Source organism: Sinocyclocheilus grahami, unplaced genomic scaffold (assembly GCF_001515645.1).
Source record: "Sinocyclocheilus grahami isolate Dianchi unplaced genomic scaffold, SAMN03320097.WGS_v1.1 scaffold1551.1, whole genome shotgun sequence".
Taxonomy (NCBI): Eukaryota; Metazoa; Chordata; class Actinopteri; order Cypriniformes; family Cyprinidae; genus Sinocyclocheilus; species Sinocyclocheilus grahami.
In genome coordinates this window covers 284,118-298,478 of record NW_015506730.1, presented here as the reverse complement: position 1 = coordinate 298,478, position 14,361 = coordinate 284,118, and the positions used below count along the sequence as shown (strand labels likewise).

The window sequence follows — 14,361 nt, the reverse complement described above, 5'->3', positions numbered from 1 at the left end:
TAGCCAATAGCGTTAGTTTATATCACAGCTTGGGCTAGAGCCGTTTAGAGCCGTTGAGCTCCGTAAAGCCACATTTGACAGAGTATGCCAGCCACAATCTTATCCAAATTGCTATAAGATATAGCGTTCTGTGTAGAATACAAATAGCTCCGATACATGTAGTGGTTTGTGGCGACTTGCGCATGTGATCCGCTCCATGCTATCGTGTCTCTGGACCGGAACAGAGTGTGTGTGCGGTGCTTAGCGCCAAACCAGATTTCTTTTTTTCCTCAATGGAAAGCATATTTACACTGTTTGAATCGTTCCCAGTCCCCTATACAGTGCACTACGTGCCATTCACTGTACAGAAAATACTAATTCTGTGGACAAGTGACCGATTTCAGCCACGGCTTCAGCGTCTATTTTATAGTGTAGGGGCGGGCGCTTCGGATTCTAGAGAGCATTTGATTGGACAGAAAGTTTGATGAGAAGCTGAAATACGATGTGACGTCAAAAAAAATCGTTGAGTCATTTTGGCGGAAGTGACGAACTGCAAGCTTTGAATGCTTATATCTTCTAAATGCGAATTTTGTCACCGTTTTGGAGCACACTGCCTTATAGATAACCTTAAGACTAACATATTGATACTAACACCCAAAAAACTTTAATTTTGATTTCATGGGGACTTTAATCATTAGATCAATGGGCTCCGTCAGTGCTTTGGCAAGGTAACGCTTTTTCTTTTGCCATGCAATAAAGCCAAGTTCAAAGGCCAATTTAAAATATTGGTACAATAAAAAGTGCACAAAATCAGTATTTTGTTTAGGCATCATGTTGCGAGATTTGTCCAAAAGGTGTGCATTTTTGCGCCAATGCATTGTTAAAGGATCAGCGTGTTGTGTAATATTCCCATGTAAACTTAACAGCCAATTAAAAAATATTGGTATAGTAAAATTCGCTAATTCCCAAGATCAATACATCCTTTATTAAACCGCTTTGTCGAATTTAACGCATCCTTACGGAAGTGTCGAAATGCTGAATCAATTCATTCACTTCTAACAGCGCTTAATGGGACCAGCGTCATACACAGATTGCAGAGCGTCGCGTTATTTAAAGGGGAAGTTCACGCGTTGTCAATGAGTAGCAAAGAAATAAGTAGCTGCATTCTGATTACTTTTATGCCACTGATCAGGCTTATATGTAGTTACGGTGGCCGAGAGAGCTCAACGTGCTGCAAATAGAAAAAACACGAATAAGTAGCTGCATTCTGATTACTTTTATGCCACTGATCAGGCTTATATGTAGTTACGGTGGCCGAGAGAGCTCAACGAGCTGCAAATAGAAAAAACACCTGCAAATTAAGAAAACAACTTCATCAATTTGACAACACACGCGCTTCAAATGCTCCCAACACAACCAAACAAAGAAACTCGCTGCAAATAAAATTCTTTATTTGTTTGCGTTGTGAGCATTTGCAGCACCTGCTGTCAAACTGATGAAGATGTTTTCTTGATTTGCTGGTGCTTTTTCTATTTGCATGTGTTTTCTGAAGTTGCAGCACATTGAGCTCTCTCGGCCACCGTAGGTTTTATAGGTTTGACTGAAATAATAATGCAACAACTGACACTTTAAATCAATGTTTCAAGCAACAACAACAAAATTGAACAAAAAACAGATTAAGACAAAAAGTAGCCACTGATAATATCTAAACGTGTATCCAAATGTAATAAAATTAAAATTATGTGTAAATTATGTGCAATGTTTTAGCTACTAGGGATTGTTACATAGGGCTATACAGGCATCTAGTGGCTACACAATGATATTACAGATAATAAATTGTGCAAATTTACAAATAATGCATTCAGATTTGTGAAACTCCCAATGCAGCTGAATCGCCACAAATTAGTGTCGTTACTATGACAACCAATTTGAATGTGACAAGAAACTGGTGTCTGAAAAGAATATATATGTATATGTATATATAAACATATATCTATATATCTATATATATTGCTAGAAACGGCCCTGGGAACACAAAACAGAAATCAGCCACAGCCTCTCTTAGCAGTTATTTAATACTTTTTGGAAAACATCGCAGTACCACATCAGGGCTAAAATGACCCTTATTTCAAATACAAAAGTAACAGCAAAAAAACAAATTTTTTCTACAAAAGATACAAAGATTTTGTGGAAAATGTCAAATAAAACATTTGTTTCTTATCAAATATCATTACACATACAATAGAGAGCTAATAAAGACAACTGTGCTGCAGAAGCAAGGAGTTTAAAACTTTCGCATTCGATTTATCGTCTTACAAAATCACATTGTTCTCAAAATGGAAACACTGAAGCCCAAAGTATGCTTTAGTTTTGATGAGAAAGAAAATGTGTGCGAGCACAGGCAGTTGACGCATGTGCCATCAAAGCTATTTTCCCCAGATGACCAAAAAAGTTCCCTGTACTCTTTAAAACTAGAGGTTAATCATCTTTAATTGGCCTGTTTAGCTAAGCCATCGTTAGAACAAACCAAACAAGCCCTGAAAGTTGATAAAAGAACACGTATCATAGAAACACGCAATATTAAATTGTATTAGATGTTTGCATTTGACAGATTATACATGTATATATAGCTTTGTTTCGCCCATCAGTAAAAACCCAAGTATACTTAAGGCTTTAGGAAGCTGAATTTAAAGGTTCACTTTATTGTGCATCCATCTGAGAAAACATCATAAGAATCTCGATGTGTTTATCTCTCCACAATATTATAGTATCAGGAACAGTATCACTTTAATTCGAAGGAGGACAGGAGTTAACACAAGCCGTCTTTGTCACCTGCTCTGTGCAATGCAGCTCCGGCTCTGTTTAACTAGCTTTATGAATCTAAAGTACCTCTCATCTGTTTCTCACATAACCCCTTTGTAACCCTAATTGAAACCGAATTGATGTCCTGATGTAAATGTGATGTTATGTTACATATTGTTGGTTTTATTGACATCCTTACGCAGTTTAAACTCTGACTGATCGATTACATGAGAGTAAGAGTAATTTCTGTAAGTTATACTGATTCTTTCAACATACATTCTGAAGTCCATTAATGTTTATTTTGTGCTAGAGCTAAAGAAAAGAGATGATCGTTTCACGTGCCGCTTGAACTGTTGTGCATGCTTCTGTTACAGAGCACCAAAACGGTATTTATTATCAATTTTGAAACCGAATTTGAAAAGGTGAATTCTATGAACGAAATAGACACCAACAGTCAAAGCGCCAAAATGTTGTAATTAGAACGTTATTTAAATTACAAATCTTGTTAATACAGCATTCTCCTAATCTTATTTTAATCTAACATCCTTTGAAAGTTTATTTGTAATATTCCAAGAACATTAGCATTCAGAAGATATCAGTAAGATCATAAGGACATTCTGAGAATGTTTTTATTTTACTTTTATCTTAACATTTGCATAACCTTTACAAAACATTAAAGTAAAAGGTAACATATTCAACGATGCTGTCTTGCCGTGCAGATTTACCTGACTGTTGCTGGACTGATTGGTGCTGAATTCTGAATATCTCTTCTGCTTAAGTGAGCAGATCCTGCTAATCAGCTTGCAATACTCGTCTCTGACCTGAAGGGGGTGGCACAAAACACGTGAAAACACACCGAAGGCTCTTGGGCAGAATGCAGTGAAATGATTTATGAGGGAATCGGACGTCTGTCTGTTTGACTAGATCTTTGCCATTTAGCTTGAATCCAGACCATAACTGTGTTTTCCATTTTGTTGCATTGGTGTGTGTTATAAATACCGGTTTGGACAGGAGGCAGTGCATGATGAAGATGAGCGCCCCCTGGAAGCTGTTCAAGATGGTGAAGACATACAACGCAACCTGAGTTCCTTTCTCCTGGAAGAGGAAGCAGCCGAAAACCCACATCCCTCCAAGAACACACATCTGAGCCACGGCGGCCACCGTAAACCCCCTGAAAGTCACCAGAAATGGGTTAGACTCAATGACTGAATCTATTTTGGACTCATATATTAACCCTCTGGGCCTCTTCGGTCATTTTTGGCCGAAAAAAAATATTATATTTTGAAAAAAAAAAAATCGTGGCTCCATCGGAACGAGATGACACTTGGTGACTTTTGTCACATTAGCTATGTGAACACACACAAAAATCATGGACATGATTCGGATATGTTAAAAAAGTCACACACGGCTCCTTCGCGGTCAAAAATGACCGACATAAGAAATAAATGGGAAATTCGAAAAAATACGAAAACTCTGAGAATCTTTTGGTGGTACAAACTACAAATCAGCCACTGTGCAGACCAAAAGTGCACAGCAATCAAGGGGTGACTCTCTAAAATATCAAGAGTTCAAAATATACACCCACGCACACACACACACACACAGAAATGAACTGGTAAGACTGCAACAGAGCAAATTCTGAGAATATTCTATGATTGTTTGAAACCATAATGCAAAACCTGATATTTATCTAACCAAAAATATCTAAACCTTGACAAAAAAAGTAGTCTTTTAGAATTTCTAAATATATATCTAAAAGTAAAACCTAATAAAATGAAGAAATTGTGTCTAAAAACAATGGGAATCCAAAGGCCTCTGCGTAGATGTATATAACTATACAGGAGTTAACAAGACATTACACATTACAAGTTTTTATTTTTTTATACCACCAGATGACACAATTCTCACCTTAAAAAATTTATTTTAAATGTTTTCACTCTGTTTTAACATGAAATCTTGCATTTATTGAAAAATAATTAAATAAATATATATTAATTCTAATGGAAAAAATAGCTCATTAAAATTTTATAAATATTACATAGTATCATAAAATCCCCTCAAAATTCTAAATACTAATAATCAAAAAATATTATTAAACAAAAATGTATTGCACTGATGTTCCTGAAAAAAAAAAGTTGCATTTCAAGACTTCGGTCACTTTTGACCGCGAAGGAGCCAAGTGTGACCCCTAAACAAAGAGGCCCAGAGGCATAAACACTCACCTGATGTTGCGGAGTTTGGAGAGGTCTGGATTGAGGCTGGAGAACTTTTTGGCCAGTTTCCACACCGTGATGATGAAGACAAAGCTGTTGAGGACGACGATGATGCAGACTGGCGCAAAAAAGCTCCATATGAAATAACGGTCCAGAGAAAGCCAACAGCTGGAACAAAAACACACAAAATAATCATCAAACAGCTGGAAACCACTCAGATAACACTGTGATTTAGAGGCTGTCATGAAAAGCTGAAACACAAACAGCGCTTCACGCATATTTACTCACTGTCTATCGGTGCCGTATCCCTTTGGGAAGGCGATGGCAGAGACGGCAACGATAACGAGAGGGACTCCGTATCCCAGCAAATACATGTAGAGATGTTTTAATGTGGTGTGAAACACCAGCACAACCATCCGGTAGAGCTGAACCCCCTCCAGCAGCATCCAGCAGAACGCAGACAAGAAGAAGAAATGAAGCAGACCGGCCACAATCGCACACGCTACCTGAGACGAACAGAGAGAAACCGCACAACTACATGAGTAACGTTTGTAAACAAACACTGATGTTGGCACAAAAAAAACCACAAAAGTTTTCACCCCCCTCAATGAAAACTTATGGGATTTTTTTTGCACTTTGGATCATCCGGTTTACAAAAACCGTACGTTAGATTAGTGAGAAAAAGATACAGCGACCCGGGTTGGACCAGTCTGAAGGACTGACCTGAGTTCGGTGGTTGTAGCTTAAAAACTCTAGGAGGAGACACAGTCCAAATTTAGTCTCAGAAATAGAGGCTTAAATAATAGATCAGTATCTTGGCTTTGTCAAGCCATCATAATAAACAGTAAACACTGCTTGCGATTATACAGATGGCCCCCATATACAGAAGATATAAGACACACACCTGATTGTGAGTGCTGGAGATCCCACTGAGGAAGACGAGGTCTGCAATGAAGAGACAGATGCTCAGATGAAGATGAATGCTGGTCCGGGTTCCTTGGATGGAGCGGCAGAACTGGAACGTCAGGATACAGAGAATGTTCCCTGTTAGCTGCAGTTACTGCACTCAAACACACCTGATTGTGAGTGCTGGAGATCCCACTGAGGAAGACGAGGTCTGCGATGAAGAGACAGATGCTCAGATGAAGATGAATGCTGGTCCGGGTTCCTTGGATGGAGCGGCAGAACTGGAACGTCAGGATACAGAGAAACAAACAGACCAGAGACAGAACTAAACCCACACGTGTGATCAACACCAACTCAAATGCGTCCTGGAAGAGAGGAAGAGGGAAAATCATCAAAATTTCATCTAGAATCTGAATTAAATATGTTAAATCCCCCCCCGTCTGGCTCAGAGATGTACCTGGACAGGATAGAGAGCCATTAACACAGCGAAGCTACTGAGATGAGAGCAGGAACACACTGTGTGAGTGCTGTTAGACTCCGCCCTCTCACAGCCCCGCCCAGACCACGCCCCCTCAGACTCATCCCAGTACACACAGGAGTAAGCCACGCCCCCAGACTCCGCCCTCTCCTGAAGAAGAATGATTGACAGTTCAGTAAAGGTAAAAAATACATGAATGTTTGATTTTCTGCACATGAAATGTGTGTGTCTCCAGAGAGATGTTGTGCTGGTCATAAACTGGTCTGTCAGTATCTTCACCTCCACGTGTGTAAAGACGAGCGTCACCGGCTCTGACAGCTGCTTGGTTTCTGCATTACTGACGACGGCCGTCACCACTTTAGAGTTGAGTTGATAAGTGACGCTTCTCTCTTTATCGTCTGATCTCTCGCTGCTCATCTTGTGGAGCAGGTCACTGGATGAGTTCAGATCTTTATAACTGACCAGAGCCGCAAACGCAAAACCTGTGAACAAGAGAACATTTACATCTCGTCATGAAAGTGCGGATGCAAATACATGTAAATATTTTCAAAATATATTCTGTATGAGTGTATTTATATATACATAATAAATATACACAGTACACACACATCTTATGTAAACAAAAACTTATTTTGGATGCGATTAATCGCTTGATAGCACTAATTTGTAGACATTTTATAATTCCTAGTCATATTTTATACATTTCTGTAGAATCATAGATTCATATTTAAAATTCTAATCTGTAAATGCATTTTAGTACGGCAGGAAACAATCTCTTTAAAATCCAGTGTAAAGGCCTGTTCACACCATGGAGGATAACTATAACGATAACGATACAGATATAGTTCTAAAAATCGTTCTTAATATTAAAGAATTGCAGAGCCCACACCACAGCTATAATGATTAAATCAAAGAGAAATGATAACGTTGGAATCTTTTCAGAAAGTTTTTTTCCAGCTGAATCAGAATCCATCCTGCTGTCACGAGCGGGAGAATTTAAAGTGGCAGACGTGCATGCACTTAGAATAAACAGACGATATCGTCTGCTGGTGTGTACGGTAATATAGTTATCTTTATAGTTATCATTCTTGGTGTGAATGGGCCTTAAGTCTGGAACATGGTAGATGGTTTTCTACTGGTCTAATCTGGATTTAGTTGGCTCAAACTGATTTTGGACAAGCAAGCAATCAGCTGCTCATACCAGCTTAAGGTGTTCAAGCTGGTTTTTGGAACATGGTAGCTCATCAACCAGCTATAATCCAGCTTAAACTGCATTTTCAAACAGGGAATACACATTTTCATGGTACTTTTTCATTTGAACTGTTAAACCATTAACAGAAACAGTCTCCAGAGAGATGTTGTGCTGGTCATAAGCTGGTCTGTCAGTATCTTCACCTCCACGTGTGTAAAGACGAGCGTCACCGGCTCTGACAGCTGCTTGGTTTCTGCATTACTGACGACGGCCGTCACCACTTTAGAGTTGAGTTGATAAGTGACGCTTCTCTCTTTATCGTCTGATCTCTCGCTGCTCATCTTGTGGAGCAGGTCACTGGATGAGTTCAGATCTTTATAACTGACCAGAGCCGCAAACGCAAAACCTGTGAACAAGAGAATATTTACATCTCGTCATGAAAGTGCGGATGGTTTCATTAGTACTAGAGGTCAACCGATGTATCGGTTTTGCCGATTAATCGGCACCGATAGTTGATTGCTGGAACTATCGTTTATCGACAAAAAATCCATGCCGATAGTTTTCCGGGTTGCGTCCATTGCTGGAGCGGCTGAGAAGGGTCTGCTGTCATTACACAGTGCGAGAGCGGCCTCTAGTCCTTTGTGTATATATTTAAAGATGTGCATCTTTAAGCACGACAGTTGAAATTAAGTAGCAACACTTTAAAATAAGAGTCCAGTTGTAGCATTAAGATGAATGAAAGCTGTGTAAGTATTGTTCCTTGTTAGAGTGTGTTAATTTCAACATTTACTATTACTAATATTATTATTTTTTTTACTACTACTACTAGTATGGTTCAGTACTGTTTTTGTTAATAAAGCGCTATTTTAGTTTTTGTTCAGTATCAATTTTAAAACTATCGGTTACTTAATCGGTATCGGCCAGTGTGGTCCAACCTAGCCATCGGTATCTGCAAAATCCACTATCGGCAAAATCCACTATCGGTCGACCTCTAATTAGTACATATATGTGCACGTGTTTATTTGTACCTGGATATGATTTCCCTATAACTGTTTCCCAGCTGGTGCTGAAGAGGGCGGAGCCTGTGCTCAGAGAGACACGCCCCCTGGGCGGAGTCTGATTCCGTGTGACTGCAACCTCAGCGACTGTCAATCACATGATCATACAGAACAACTGCTTTCAGTCTTAAACAACAATTACAAATGAATGAGTGTAAATCTGTGTTTATAATAAAATCTATTTTTCACAACAGTATGTCCATTCAGTAATCAGAGTTCCTGCAGGTTTTAGACTTTTAAAGACCTTTTTAAGAGCAAATAAAGAAAATCCAGTACAGATTTATAAAGATTCCTAAATCAACATACATTTACTTGCCAAGCAAAATGACTTTAGATAAGACAGTCTTGTTTCCTGAAAAACAGTTCAAAATGAAGTGAATTTATGGTTAAAACAAGAACAAATATTTATCAATGGGTTCAAAAAAATCAACTTAAATCAAAAGGAAGACAAGTTTAATTCCACATTGGCAGATATTTGTTCTCGTTTTAAACATAAACCCACATTTTCTCAGAAAACAAGACTTCATATCTTCCTTTTTGCTTCTAAAGTAAAGTATTTGATTTAAGAATGTTTAGATATTTGAGAATATTTGCTGTGGAATCAAGACTTTTAAAGACCCGCAGAAACTCTTGAACACTGTGTCTGAACTGTAATGTTTGTTGTTTCTCACAGGTGTTGTGTGTCTCCATCCTGGTCACAGGTTCTCTCAGCTGAGGTCCGATCAGACGCATGCTGCTCTCCACCGCGTCCAGAAACTGACTCAACATCTCGCCATCAGCGATGTTTCCATCCGACAGCAGCTCGTCAGAGGAAGTGAACACATTCTGTCAAACGCAGTGAGATTTAGAGGAATATTCCCGGTCAAACTGCTCTGTCAACACGCACAGAAATGCAGAAGAAAGAGGAAGAAGGCTGTTTGTTTCACCTTCAGTAACTGCTCTCCCGTCTGATGGCCGCCGTTTGGATCACGCAGAGACTCACAGCTGTTCCTCAACAGCGCCAGTAAATGCTTCAACTAGAAGACACACAGAAACCAAACTCTGATAACTGATTATTCACTGAGCTCTACCGAAATAATCACGAGGGGTCATTCTACCTTTACAGGCGCGTCCTCCGTGTCAGACACAAAGTGGTCGCAGCTCATCTCTGTGCACAGCAGCAAGACACAGTTAATTGTTTCGCACATTAACAGCTACACCATGAACACAGATACGCTCATGCAAACTGAACGCTCACCGATGCATTTTGACTGGTTGTTGCCATAGTTACTGTAACCCTGGTGGCATTTGCAGCTGTAGCCGCCTGGATTATTGTAGCAGGCTGCGTTTCTGCCACAAACATCTGGATCTGAACACTCATTGATGTCTGAAAGAGAAAGAAGATGTATGAATGCGGATTCCCATGACTATTTGTATTTAAAGGGGTCATATGATGCGATTTCAAGTTTTCCTTTCTCTTTGGAGTGTTACAAGCTGTTCGTGAATAGATAAGATCCCTAAAGTTGCAAAGACTAAAGTCTCAAACCCAAAGAGATATTCTTTATAAAAGTTAAGACTCGTCCACGCCCCCCTAAAATGCCTCGTTTAAACACGCCCCCACATATCTACATCACAATGTGGGAAGATTTGCATAACGTTATGTTTTTGTCTCGTCGCTCCGGCCGGACAGGGCATCATCACAGTATGGTGAGGGGCGCATGATTTTTGGCCCATATGTGAACACTTCGATCGAGCTCAGAGCGCTCAGAAGCGAAGCGAACAGAGACCACCTCGTACAGTTCGCTTTCGGCCAAATGTGAGTCTCTGCTTAGGCTGGTTTTAGCTTTTTTTCAGCAGGGTTGTGTTTAAACTGTCGAAAACACCCATGGTTCACATAAACACAGTTGGCTTTGTCAATATGTCGTTTTATTTTAAACATTTGATTATTCCATTTCTTACTTGAATGCTGCTTTTAAGGAAACCTACTGTACCTGGAAATTTTAAAGCAGTTTATTATGTTTTCTTTTATTTATTTTAATTGCCTTCTTTTTTTTTTCAATGTCATCAATGCCTTGTGCTACAAAATAAACATGATTGCATAAACAAGGAAAACAATTCAAAGTAAATATTATTTACAAAGGTCTACGAAACTTGTATGTCTGTGCAAAAGATAAACTTGTACAAATATTCCACGTTCAAAGGTAAACTCGCAATGTTGTTTCACAAAATAATAATTCTAACAACAATAATCTTTACATACAATTTCTGGGTTAGTGAGGCACATACATTGTAAGTGAATAGGATCAAATTTTGGAGACCATAGGGTCAGCCATCAAACACTGAACTGAACTGGATCCAAAAGCAACAGTCTGAACACAAAGAGGTCTGAGACTCCATAAGTGCTTAAGTGGACCAAAAAAAAGGATCCGAGTCCTCTTTCAGGAACAGGGACAGTGCGAACGTAAAGAAAACTGGGTCCTTTTTCACTTAAAGGGGTCTGGGTTCGGTTCTTTTAAAGAGGACTCAAGTGTGAAAACACCCTTAAATTGATCAAAGGTGAAAGTAAGGACCTTTATAATGTTACGAAAGATTCAAATAAATGCCGTTCTTTTGAACTTTCTATTCATCTGTGAATCCTGCAAAATAAAATGTATCACCGTTTCCACAGAAATATTGTGCAGCACAACTGTTTTCAACATTGATAATAATCAGAAATGTTTCTTGAGCAGCAAATCAGCGTATTAGAATGATTTCTGAAGGACTGCAGTAATGATGCTGAAAATACAGCTGCGTATCTGTAATGTGGTGTTTTGTTTCATGTTCATGTTTTCCATGTCTTTTATTTTGTAATTGTTTCATGATCCCTGTTTGTGTCATGCTTCCCTTGTCCTCGTGTATTCATGCCATTGGTTCCCCTGTTCATTGTGTCATGTTCTGATTGGTTGTCTTTGTCATGTGACCTGTATTGTTTGTTATAAGTAGCCATGATGTTGTCATTGTTCTTTGTCGTGTATTGAAGTTGTAACTCTGCTGTTGGTGAGTCTAGTCAGTTCATGTCAAGTCAAGTTTGGATTATTGTTTGGATCACCTTGTAAATAAACTGCACTTGGGTTCTCACTACGCTCACCTCCAGTGGATTGATCGTTACAGTATCACAGAAATAAATTACATTTGAACAGATATTAATAGCTATTAATAACATTTCACAATATTTCTGTTTTTACTTTATTTTTGATAAATAAATACAGCCTTTGTGAGTAGAAGAGACTTCTTTCAAAAACACTAAAACATCTCACTGACCCCAAACTTTTGACATGCATATAAAGATTATGATTAAAATGTAATTTAAAGAGCTGTTATAGTTGGACGTGACAGCAGACACACACAGCATGTTACGATAATTGTGATTAGCACCCAAACACACTGGAGTCAGTATCATTATTCATCATTAGTAGCAGGACAGATGCTCACCTGTACAGGTGTCGTTCTCATGTCTGTGAAACCCTGAAGAACAGATGCAGAGGAAACTGCCAGATGTGTTAAAGCAGCTGCTGTGAACTCCACACACTGAGGACACACACTCATCCACATCTGCAGTGGACACACACACACACAGACACATACACAGATACACACACACACACACACACAGATGAGTGTTTCATTTAGACACAAGCAGAAGTTCACACATAAAGTAGTTAAATGATAGCGGTTAGAGAGACGATGACAGCTGTCTTACGCTGGAAAACACATTTATCAGCTTCATGTGGAAACATCTAAGTGAACTTTGTTAATGATTGCATCAGCCAGACTACATGAGGTTATGTCAACAACTGTGTCTCTGTGCTTCTGGATGAAACCAGGACTTCCTAATCGACCGCTACTCGTTTTATAAATAGCAACTCGTACTGTTTTGCAAAGTTTCTTTTTGTATGAGAAACCTAAGATAATCTAAAACATTTGTCAAACATCAGAGCTCAATGCGTGAGACGCAACATGTCACAATGCAACTCAACTTGATCTATCTCCAGTGTGACGAATGAGCCATCCTTTCTATCAGATGTTTATACATGTTTTGCAAAGGCAAATGTAATGTTTTCATTCGCTAGGTGATAAATTAACGGTACCTGCATGCAAAGTCATATTGAAATCATGTGGAGAAGTAGCATACTGCAGTTTCATTGCTATTTCTTCCTCTGAGCTGGTGGCAAGAACTGTTTCTGTGAACTTATATTATATGCTTAAAAATGCTAAATGCATCACATGGATCTTGGATGGTTATAATCAGGGTCAGAAATTAACCGGGGCTTTGGGGGAAAGCCAACAAAAATGATAAAAATCCAGTTTTTATCCGTTGTTAATTTATTTAATTAAATTTTAATTTATGCATTTAGCAGATGCTTTTATCCAAAGCGACTTACAGTGCATTCAGGCTATACATTTTCTAATTCTACACTGTAAAAAATGATTGTAATTTTTACAGTAAAAGACTGTAAAAATGCTACAGTAAAAACCTGTTAACTGGTTAACAGTAAGTTTCCATACTATGTTCGGTGAATAAATGTAATTACATTGAATGTAATTTTACAGTAAAATACTGTTAAAAATACGTTTTTTGGAAGTGAAAAAGAAAAAGTCATTGTATAATTTACAGTGAAAAACTGTAAATTGACACTCCCAGAATTCCCTGCATGACACTTCATATTTGATGCTTTTTTGTTGAAATAACATGTTTTTTCTTTGTTTTTTTTCTTATCAGTTAAATCTAATGTTGTTAAATTAATGTTATTGCATTATTTCAGTATCGTGTGTCACCATGATGGAGTTTAGTGTGCATCTTCTAAACATAAGTATTGTCCTCCTCAGCTCGTAGAAAAACTGTTTGCGATGAGCTCTGGTTCATCGTGTGGCTTTCTCATCACCACCAGTTTTTGGTGGTTATCAGTGCATTACAATGGTTCAAAACAGATATTAGTACTTCAATATGTTGGTTTATTAACATTACATCAGTTAATGAAATACGATATTTTATTGTGAATTTAAGTTGTCTGTAAAACCTAAAATGTTGTTACCATATTTTTTACGGTGAAGTTCTGGCAACTACAGCTGCCGGTATTTTACCGTAAATGTCTTTTTTACTGTAAATGTCTTTTTTTTTTTTTTAAATACTTTTTTTTACAGTGTAGTTATCTAATACACATCTATTCTAGGCCTATTTAGTTATAGATTTAAACACAATTTTAACTAGATGACACTAATGGTAAACAAACCTCATTTCTGGAAGGCAAGCATTGACCTTTAATGAAAAAAGGTTTCATTTCTGAATTGTAATGATGTTCTTTGGTGAAATGAAAAGCACTATGAGTGAAGCAGCTCACCTTCACATCCTGAGTCTGCTGTTGTTTTATGAAATCCAGGTGGACAGATGCACGTGTAGGAGCCGATGGTGTTTGTACACTTCATATCACCTGAGCATTCATGTGTTTTCTCAATACACTCATTGATATCTGTTGGGGGAAGCAGCTGATATTAGTAACTGTATTTAAATCATAGTAGTGGACTCTTATGTCCCATAATTCTCTCTCGTACGATCAACACGTAGATAGAGTCGATCAACACCCCAAAGTTTGACAGTCATTAGTACTGCTTCATTGGTCGACATTTTATTCCATAACGTTGCACAGTTTTGATGCTGTTTTATGTCTGATGATCGTGTTAGATTACATGTGGAAGCATCTGTTGTTTCGGTTTCTT

At 38.3% G+C, this 14,361-nt stretch overlaps 1 protein-coding gene across 1 annotated transcript in view; it reads right to left on the bottom strand.

The window, feature by feature from the left end:
• Positions 1-14,109, bottom strand: part of LOC107571123 (CD97 antigen-like) — a 14,665-nt gene extending 556 nt beyond the window's left edge. Inside the window, exons 1-14 of the mRNA XM_016257399.1 lie at positions 13,986-14,109; positions 12,079-12,198; positions 9,866-9,994; positions 9,726-9,775; positions 9,555-9,644; positions 9,300-9,453; positions 8,599-8,715; positions 7,774-7,976; positions 6,358-6,528; positions 6,071-6,265; positions 5,283-5,500; positions 5,004-5,162; positions 3,781-3,952; positions 3,507-3,602 (exon numbers count right to left, since the gene is read on the bottom strand). Coding sequence (XP_016112885.1) covers positions 3,507-3,602; positions 3,781-3,952; positions 5,004-5,162; positions 5,283-5,500; positions 6,071-6,265; positions 6,358-6,528; positions 7,774-7,976; positions 8,599-8,715; positions 9,300-9,453; positions 9,555-9,644; positions 9,726-9,775; positions 9,866-9,994; positions 12,079-12,198; positions 13,986-14,070 — 1,959 coding nt within the window. The 5' untranslated portion in view covers positions 14,071-14,109. The remainder of the gene's footprint in view (positions 1-3,506; positions 3,603-3,780; positions 3,953-5,003; positions 5,163-5,282; positions 5,501-6,070; positions 6,266-6,357; positions 6,529-7,773; positions 7,977-8,598; positions 8,716-9,299; positions 9,454-9,554; positions 9,645-9,725; positions 9,776-9,865; positions 9,995-12,078; positions 12,199-13,985) is intronic.
• Positions 14,110-14,361: the final 252 nt, after the last annotated feature.